The sequence below is a fragment of the Gobio gobio genome, assembly GCF_949357685.1.
Source record: "Gobio gobio genome assembly, chromosome: 6".
NCBI classification, from domain to species: Eukaryota; Metazoa; Chordata; class Actinopteri; order Cypriniformes; family Gobionidae; genus Gobio; species Gobio gobio.
This window is the reverse complement of record NC_137102.1, coordinates 15,354,110-15,363,676: the sequence shown is the minus strand read 5'-3', so window position 1 is coordinate 15,363,676 and position 9,567 is coordinate 15,354,110. Positions and strand designations below refer to the sequence as shown.

Genomic DNA, 9,567 nt, shown 5'->3' with positions numbered 1-9,567 from the left:
CCTACAAACGTATTGGCCAATCAGGTCTCTTGAATTGAGTTGCGTGTGTTTGCTGCGACGATGTGTCACACGTATTGGTTCCACTGAGAACTCATCAGCTGTTTGGAGAAGTGTGCATGATCTGAAGGTTTGAATGCTTTTCTTTGCAATTCTTTCAGAAACGTTGTTGTTGTTACATTGAATGCTTCGTAAAATATAATTATTCTCAATGTATTTTTTAAAGAAGTTTACCCTGTCTTGCAAATGTATTACTTTTACATTTCATTTAAGACGTTCAACTGCTTCTATATTTTGGAACTACGCTGTAGAAACTGATTTCTAGAATAATAATCATAATCATTTTCCATACTGTACACATTATAATGTGTAGGCTAATGCATACATTTACTTTTAGCATTCAAAACCATTTATTTTATTTATTAGAGTTTTTTATATATATCTTTTTAGACAAAATACTAGATTTTAATACTGGCCCTGGTTATTGGCCATAGCATGACAATTATTTCTTACTATTTGTCATGATCAAAGGCTGACAAAAATACACTTCCTGTTTGTTTGTTATTTACTGTCATTGAGAGGATTGGCAATGACTTAATGATTCATTTGCACTGATATGGATAATGATAATAGTAATAATATTTATATTAATAACCGCAATGCCTGTCAGTGATACTCAGTATAATTGTATTTTAATGTTATTTGGCATCTGTTTGGGAAGTGTAACATATGTTTGGTAGTTATTTTACTGTTGTTACAGGCAGAATGGGTCGGAGTTACTTTGTAGATGAAGCTGTGGAGAAATATCTTGGTGGTCTTCAGGCAGATCCTGCATCATGTGTGACTGGAATCCTGGCTGGTCAAGTGAGGAAAACTAAACTAACCCATATTTAATCATGTCAGTTCACAGAACTATTTTTCCTAACATTTTCTTTTCACAGTCCTCTCCTCAGAGAGATTTTGTGGTGCTGGCTGTGCAGACACCTCAGAGGGAGAGTGAGGAGCCACTGAAGTCTTCTAGAGGGGGCAGCCCACTGGATGACATTGATGTGGAGTGGGTCACCGAACATGCCAGGCAGGTGGGTAGCCTGATGTCTTGCCACACACACAGTGGCTTTGCAATGTTTTTACTGTCTAGATGTACAGGTTTTTTTTTTTTTTTTTGTATATTTGTTTTTGTTTTTTTCTTTCGTCTATTAGCTTTTATTGTATTATTTTTTACATGTTCGAAATAAAGTCTTTCTTTCATTCATTTAGGTAAGGATTTTGACTTTCTCTATTCTAGGTGTCCCGCATGTTACCCGGAGGTCTTTGTATTCTTGGCTTGTTTTTAGTAACCCCACCTGAACTCTCCAAAGACGCCCAAAACACATTAAAAAGGGTACAGTCCTTGATTTATTTGTCTGTTTATTTGCTCATTTGATTATGATTATTATTTTTTTTAGAATAAGCTTGTTTTTTTATATATTTTATTTAATAAAAAAAATCATTAATTTATTAATAATTAATTTATTTTAGGTTATTCATTTCAATTAAATAAATTATAACAATAATTAAAAGCTTTTATTAAAGATGTTTTCGTAGGATTTTCATAACTTCATCATTTATTTTTGTGCTGGTCTCTTTATGTAGCTTATATTTGCCATGGATAAATGCATAAGTAAGGGAAGACTGTGGGAACTGACAGAGGAGGATGTGACTGATCGAGTCACCCTGCACATCTGCTCCAAAACAAAGAAGTATCCTACATACTACATCGCTACATAATTTCCGCTATGACTAACCTCAAAAGTTGGATGATCCTTGACTTAAAATGTACAGAACTGTCTGCAAAACGCTTGATGTAAAAGATCCAAAGGTGAGACATTTTTGGGTGTAAAAATTTGGAAGTATGCTGTGGGGTTTTTTTTTTTTTTTGCGTAGGTTTGATTTAGGGTTGCACAGTATACCTGTACTAGGTAGTATCGTCAATATGGTAGTACTGTAAGTAATGTTGTATTTGCTTAAAACATTTAAACAGGCATGTAGGCAAGAACATTACAAGAGAGTCTTTTTGAGTGCTGCTACCTTTCTGCTGTGCCCCAAGTAATAAAAAAGTAAATAAATAAAGGAATAATAAGATTAAAATAAATGAATACACATTTGAAGAAAATAAATATTATTATTAATTAATTATATTAAAATAAAATAAAATAAAATTTTTACAGTACATTACTAGTGATTAGTGAGAAGAAAAAAATACACTAATATAACCATGAAACTAATTTTAGATTTATTAATTTTTCACTGTATAAATTGGCTGTTTATAAAATATAGATGGCTTTATAAATTGTAGGGGTCACACAAGGATGATCATATCGGGGGTCTGTGGCATCTAAAAGTTGGAAACCCCTGTTATGGTGTGTTTCCCAAGTCCCGACGCTTCAGTTCAAACAAATTGATTCCAGTTCAATTTACAATGAGATGTTTCACGTCATTGTTCACGCTGCGAGAAGGAGACTGAAAATATTTTAAAAATTAGCAGCTCAAACATCATTATATAAGAATGTATTCTCTCAGTTCGTCCTTTGCTCATTTGACAGCTTCTGGAACAGGTGTAATGGTTTGTTTCTAGAACGTTTCTAGATCTTTGTAATGACGAATGCAATTCCATTCATCAACATGGCGGTATTTGTACTCAGTTCTTCTCAATCTTTAAAATGTGATTTTAACATTATAAATACATTTTATGTTTTAATATAACTACTGCCCTCCAGTCAGAGGTGGAAATATCAAAATTTACATTTACTCATTTAGCAGACATTTTTATCCAAAGCGAGGGGAAAAAAAGCAAAAATGCTCCTGAATGAGTTGTTTTTTTATATATTTTTAAAGATAGTTCAGTAATATTACACGAGCAAGAGTACTGTTTTTCTGAATATCAGCATGATTGCAAAGTTCAATTAATAGTCCAATTAAGTTATTATTAAATGAGAGTTTAGACACAACATTATCAATATTGATTTCACCAATAAAGTTGTTCTAAACAAAGCAGAACTGTTCGCTTCTGAATTAATCCATGTTTTTGAACGAATCAAGCGAATCAATGATTCACTGAGCCTACTGATACTACATATTATTGTGATGTTTCAGCTGGTATAGTATCGTAAGATATGTTTATGGTATCGTGACAACCCTATACTGATTTATAGACTTCGGCCAAGCCAGCAGACTGGAAGTATCAGACAGGTGTCTCATCATCCTGGCCCATGTTGACCTGCTCTGTTGAGGTGGATCTGCAGATCCCTTTGACAGGATCTTCCTCTGATAACACAGACAAGTGCATGAAGGTGAGACAGTAGACAGCTGGGGTATATGACGACAAGACAGTGTTTTAATTATGAAGGATTTTTTTGAAGTATGTAGATTTGAAAAAGAAAATAAGCAGCATATACAGGTTGAGAATTGTATCTTCCTTTGCCCCTCTTGTCCAGGATGGTCTTAGGAGCTGGTCGAAACAGATTGAGGCTGGTTACTGTCTCATAAGTGGTAGACAAGCATTAGATGACTCTGAACTGATCTCGGGACAGGTAAAACCATATTCTGTAATTTCTGTCATATTGATTTAACATTTGAGATGAAGTATATATTTTTTTTCTTTCAGAAAAAGAACCAAAAGACAACCCATCGTCAGACACTCCCAGCACGGATCCTTGTCTCAGATGTGAGCTCATCTTAATCTTATCTTATAATACCAAACATTATCAATTGGATATATATATCTGTGTGTAGTCGAAGGTATAATAAGAATATCGATGTGACAGGAGCAGCCAGAGCTGGATGAGCGGTGCAGTGCTCTGGTTCAGCTGTGCAGTGGTTCCATGAGGGTTCGAGGGGTGATTCACTGCAGGGCCTACATCCACAACAATAAACCCAAAGCCAGACATGCAGCACAGGTCATAAAAACCTATTCTCAATGCGTTATGCTTAGGGATGCACAATAATTTGTTACAATATCATTTATAAGATGATGTGTATATATCGATATTAGATGCTTAATTGTTAATGGTAATTTCCCCTCATTTTACATTACTTTTGCTGTCATCTAGAGTAACACTTTATTTACTTTTTTTAACACTAATAGTTAATTTTAACACTAGTAATTAATTACTCACCCTCATGTCGTTCCAAACCCAGCTTTCATTCATCTTCGGAAAAAAAATTAAGATCTTTTTAATGAAGGCAGTTTAATGATTGAGAGCTACGCAACTGACAATTTGACGCCTCAAAAAGTAAATGAAGAGATTGTAAAAAATAATCCATATGAAATCAGTGGTTAAGTCCAAATTTTCTGAAGAGACTTGATCGCTTGATATTTATATGATGAACAGATAAAATGTAGGCTTTTACTCACACATAAACATTGATCAGTAAACAAACACAACAAAGCTCAACCGAACCTCATTGGTTCTTGTGGAAGCTCAAACGTCCTAAATAACACATGAGATTGAACCTCATTGGTTCTTGTGGAAGCTCAAACGTGCTGAATAACACGAGAATTAACCTCATTGGTTCTTGATGAAGCTCAAACGTGCTGAATAACACAAGAATGAACCTCATTGGTTTTTGTGGAAGCTCAAACGTGCTGAATAACACAAGAATGAACCTCATTGGTTCTTGTGGAAGCTCAAACGTGCTGAATAACACAAGAATGAACCTCTTTGGTTTTTGTGGAAGCTCAAACGTGCTGAATAACACATGAGAATGAACCTCATTGGTTCTTGCTGAAGCTCAAACCTGCTGAAAATCACATGAGAATGAACCTCATTGGTTCTTGTGGAAGCTCAAATGTGCTGTATAACACAAGAATGAACCTCATTGGTTTTTGTGGAAGCTCAAACGTTCAGAATAACACAAGAATGAACATCATTGGCTCTTGTGGAAGCTCAAACGTGCTGAATAACACATGAGAATGAACCTCATTGGTTCTTGTGTAAGCTCAAATGTGCTGAATAACACAAGAATGAACCTCATTGGTTCTTGTGTAAGCTCAAATGTGCTGAATAACAGAAGAATGAACCTCATTGGTTCTTGTGGAAGCTCAAACGTGCTGCGTAACACACAAGAATGAACCTCATTGGTTCTTGTGGAAGCTCAAACGTGCTGCGTAACACACAAGAATGAACCTCATTGGTTCTTGTGGAAGCTCAAACGTGCTGCGTAACACACAAGAATGAACCTCATTGGTTCTTGCTGAAGCTCAAAGGTGCTAAATAACACATAAGAATGAACCTCATTGGTTCTTGTGGAAGCTCAAACGTGTTGAATAACACGAGAATGAACCTCATTGGTTCTTGATGAAGCTCAAACGTGCTGAATAACACAAGAATGAACCTCATTGGTTTGTGTAGAAGCTCAAACGTGCTGAATAACACAAGAATGAACCTCATTGGTTTGTGTAGAAGCTCAAACGTGCTGAATAACACAAGAATGAACCTTATTGTTGTGTAGAAGCTCAAACGTGCTGTGTAACACACGAGAATAAACCTCATTGGATCTCGCACGTCATAGTGATTGAGTCTCTTCAGAAAATTTGTAGCCGCTCAATTGATACAGATTTGTTTTACGATCTCTTTATGAACGTTCAAAATGTCAGTTGCGTAGCTGTCTATGGAGGGACCTTAAGCTCTCATATTTAATTAAAAAGATCTTCATTTGTGTTCCGAAGATGAACGAAAGTCTTACGGGTTTGGAATGACATGAGGGTGAGTAATTAATTTCTGGGTGAACTATCCCTTTAAATATAATCTCAAGCAAATCTCAACATATTTTTTTCAGACTGTACATTATAAGGTTGTAATATGCAAATAAAGACATCATAACCCATAAAATGAACATTATTTCACACAATATTTTCATAATCAAAAATCTGACTAAGCATTTTATTTACTGTCTTTGAGGAGATTGATACTGATTTAATTTCTCCTTTGCACTGGTAGGCCATTAAGAGAGACATCATAAACACGGTTTCCTCCAGAGTGGAGATGTTTCTGGAAGATCTTTTAATAAGTGAAGGGAGTCGCAAAGGTAAATTGGTCCATGTCTTGCATGTGATGTTTAAAAAAGAAAGTCAATCCAACAATGAACATTATCATCATTCACTCATCCTCATGTCGTTCCAAACCTGTATGACTGACTTTCTTCTGTGGACAAACTAAATATATTTTTAAGAATGTTGGGAACCAAACCATTTAGATTCCCACTTAATTTCCAATGTCAGGATTTAAATTTTTAAGGTGAACTATACATTGAAGTTCCACAACAAACACTTGCAAACATCAAACTGGCCTCTAGATGGCAGTTGGGTTCCACCTGTTGTCTTCAGTAAGTTTTGTACATAGAACAGAAATACATTTATTCCTAATATAAGACATGAATTCCCATATTGTTTCTGTAGGTCTGTGCACTGGGCAGCAGGCTCTTCCTCGGCGTGTGTTTGCCCCAATGCCCTTCTCCGGCCTGTCTGTGTGTGACTACATGTTCCCAGATGAAAGTGCAGCTGATGTGGCCGAGCGTCTTAAAGAGATGCTGGACTGGGAAACACCAGAAGAGGACATAGATATTAGTCTGGAGAGCAATCAGTGTATGTTTCCCATATTTCAATTTGAGACTTTAGAGCAGGTGTATTCAACTCTGGCCCTCGAGGTCCACTTTCTTGCAGAGTTTTGCTCCGATCTTGATCAAACTAACCTGCCTTTAACTTTCTAGTATTTCTGAAGACCTTGGCTGAAATCGCCCTCTATATCCTTAAATGGGACACAATTTGAGGGGACAGCCATATTATCGAGTGAGCTCATTCAATCCCACAATGCACCGCAATAACGAGTGTACAACCGGTGTATGCTCCACGGCTACAGAATACCCATAATGCAATGTGAGAGTCGCGTGCCAAATAAATTCCCGCGTCTCGCCAGAAGATGGCGCCCGAATCATTCCATCCATTTTCCACTGGTCCAATGTGGGTACAGCATAATATCATACAGGTATACATTTCTTTTTAATTGATTATTAAATTGTTTAATTAAGGTTTATACAAGATAAGACTTTTTAAATCTTACTACTGGAGCTGCCAGTTTTCTATAAGTTTCAAATGATTAAACTGCAAGCACAAACTATGGAACAATGGCAGCCCTTCTGGCACAGTGTCCGTATCCACTCACTCATTTTCATTCACACCCTTAAGTGGACTATAGGGTATAGGGGCGATTTCGGACATAGTCCTTGATTAGCTTGTTCAGGTGTGTTTAACTAAGGTTATAGTAAAACTGCAGGACAGTGGACCTCGAAGGCCAGAGTTGAGAGTTACCCCTGCTTTTAGGGATTAATTAATTCTCTCACTTTATTTGAATCTCATGAAACTATAGTACTATTGTGTTGGATTGTATCACCTAGGCTTTTCCATGTGGACCTCAGAGTCAGATCTGTTACTAGGGTATTGTTCAACGTAGAGCAAGTCCTTTCAGAGTCAGATCTGTTACTAGGGTATTGTTCAATATAGAGCAAGTCCTTGCAAAGTCACTGGGATTCAGGGATGACTGAGCACAAGTATTGCAGGTTAAACGGTCAAGAATGTGAATAGGTGTGTGATTTACAGAAAGCTAAGCGATAAACCTTTTCAAAAGGAGCACCTACAGACTTCTTGTGGCACACCCTGCCTCATTCCCCTCTAAAATAATAACCAGCTACACCTTGCATCTTGTTCAAACTAGTTTAAGCCCACAAATGTTTTTTCCATATATGGTTAAAAGGAGAAAACGTGATATGTTTAACCGCAGGCTATAGAATGTCTGATCCCTTATAATAACAGGCCCTTCGGAAATTTGGGATTATCTCTATGACAACACAACTTGGCCTCCCTCTTGGAATGAGGAGATTATTTTCCTTACATTTTTTCCTCTTTGAGGGTGCATTTTTTTCTATTCAGTGCTACAAGCCTACAATGCATAGTTATTGAATTTTTACATGTTTGTGCGCTTTTCCCCAGTATTTTCCCCTGAATTGGAGTTAATTGACAGCCACAGTGATGATTCCAGCAAACGTGTCATCTCAGAAGTTGAAAATCCCAAAATTCACAATGCCCCTCAATACTATGCTGGTAAGTGCTTAATATTAATCATAATTATTAAGGTAAATATGAATTCACTGTTTATTTCTTACTTCTTTTTAATACAATAAATCATTCTCTTTACATCATGATATCAAATGGGGCTCAACAATATAGTTACATTATCTAATGATACAGTGTGAGTGACTCCGTGTTGTTGTTTGTTTGGAAGATGTGACCATATTTTTATTTTTGTGATTCCTATAATTCTTAGAAACATCCCCATATTCCCATTGGACCATTTCCACCTGCCTGATCTCACTCTCTCTCTCTCTCTCTCTCTCTCTCTCTCTAACACACAGGTGTGGCAGTAGCAGCAACCATTGCTCTCCTTGCCATGGCCACATCTCTGCTATATTTTAGTGAGTGACAATGGAAATAATAAATATGTCTGTATGAATGTACAAGTGAGTGTGTATGTTTGTATAATATACTGTATAATCTTAAATATGACTTCAAAAATGATTCTTAAATTTCCTACATTCTTAAATAGGAATTGAGGAATACCTAAATAAACAGGTTTGGCTATTTGAGTGAAGAGGCATCTTAATTTTACACTATATAATGACAATCTAGAGAATTACGTGCCTAACATTCACTGTCTGTCCTCACTGATGAGTTTATTCTTTTGCCACTGTTCTGAAATTAGATGTTCAGCAAGACACACGAGCATCAGTGAGGTCAGGTCAGGTCTGATGTTGGGCTTTGTTCAGGCCAGTCAAATGATTTCCATACTAATTGTTGCTGCAAAGTTGGAAAAACAGTTCTTTTTTGATGAAGCACTCTGATTTGATTTATACTAGAATAACTGGAATAGATAAATCTGTTAATTCAAACATATTTTTGCTAGTGTATAGTGTAGCTAAATATATATATATTAAATGTGTTAATTGGGTAATAACATACCAGTTACCTTAAGGCAAATTACACAATCATGTGTTTTGTTTTCGCTTGAGAGGGAAATAAGATTTCTTACTGGTGGCATGTTTTCACTTGTACAATGATAATAACAGATCCAAAGAAAAATGTTAACTGTCATTATCCTAAATGTTTGTTTGTATGATTGCAGCTTTTCCAGTATTTTCCAGTATTGTCATTGTGCCAGTCGTCATGTAATTTATCAAACCAGTTAATTCTGGCTTCTGTAACAGCTTAGCAGGAAAGGCATACAGGAACTGACATTTAAAATTAAACTGAATGGAAAATGTACCCTCGGCATGAAATATAATTGCTGTCTGTGTGTGTCTGGGACTGTGTGTGTGTGTGTCATGATGTATGTCAATGACACTCCTTATTCTAAATCAGCCGTCTTCAACATTTTCCGACAAAGGACAGTGTATACCTTGTGATTTTTGCAAATCCATTAAAATAAATGCACTTTAATGTAGCAGGGACAGTGAAACATTTAGGTGAACTTTAGTTTGTGA

The 9,567-nt window shown here is 36.2% G+C and overlaps 1 protein-coding gene across 2 annotated transcripts; it reads left to right on the top strand.

The window, feature by feature from the left end:
- Positions 1–36: 36 nt before the first annotated feature.
- On the top strand, positions 37–9,538 carry odr4 (odr-4 GPCR localization factor homolog). 2 transcript variants are annotated; one of them, XM_079819157.1, is made up of 14 exons: positions 37–127; positions 758–861; positions 939–1,076; positions 1,283–1,378; positions 1,630–1,736; positions 1,819–1,855; positions 3,189–3,326; positions 3,471–3,566; positions 3,641–3,700; positions 3,801–3,932; positions 5,976–6,063; positions 6,434–6,619; positions 8,021–8,131; positions 8,443–9,538. In XM_079819157.1, exons 2-14 carry the CDS (start codon positions 763–765, stop codon positions 8,508–8,510), a joined length of 1,356 nt encoding a protein of 451 aa, XP_079675283.1. In that variant the 5' UTR covers positions 37–127; positions 758–762; the 3' UTR covers positions 8,511–9,538. The 2 variants fall into 2 exon arrangements, with proteins under 2 accessions (XP_079675283.1, XP_079675284.1); XM_079819158.1 differs by having other exon boundaries at positions 46–127; positions 3,807–3,932; positions 8,443–9,348.
- Positions 9,539–9,567: the final 29 nt, after the last annotated feature.

What these genes read in the sequence shown, in the direction of transcription:
- odr4 (XM_079819157.1), top strand. Translation starts at nt 763, where the DNA reads ATGGGTCGGAGTTACTTTGTAGATGAAGCTGTGGAGAAATATCTTGGT. An exon ending in CCCAAAACACATTAAAAAGG is followed by an intron (nt 1,379 to 1,629) that starts GTACAGTCCTTG and finishes CTCTTTATGTAG; the next exon opens with CTTATATTTGCCATGGATAA. An exon ending in AAGCCAGACATGCAGCACAG is followed by an intron (nt 3,933 to 5,975) that starts GTCATAAAAACC and finishes TTGCACTGGTAG; the next exon opens with GCCATTAAGAGAGACATCAT.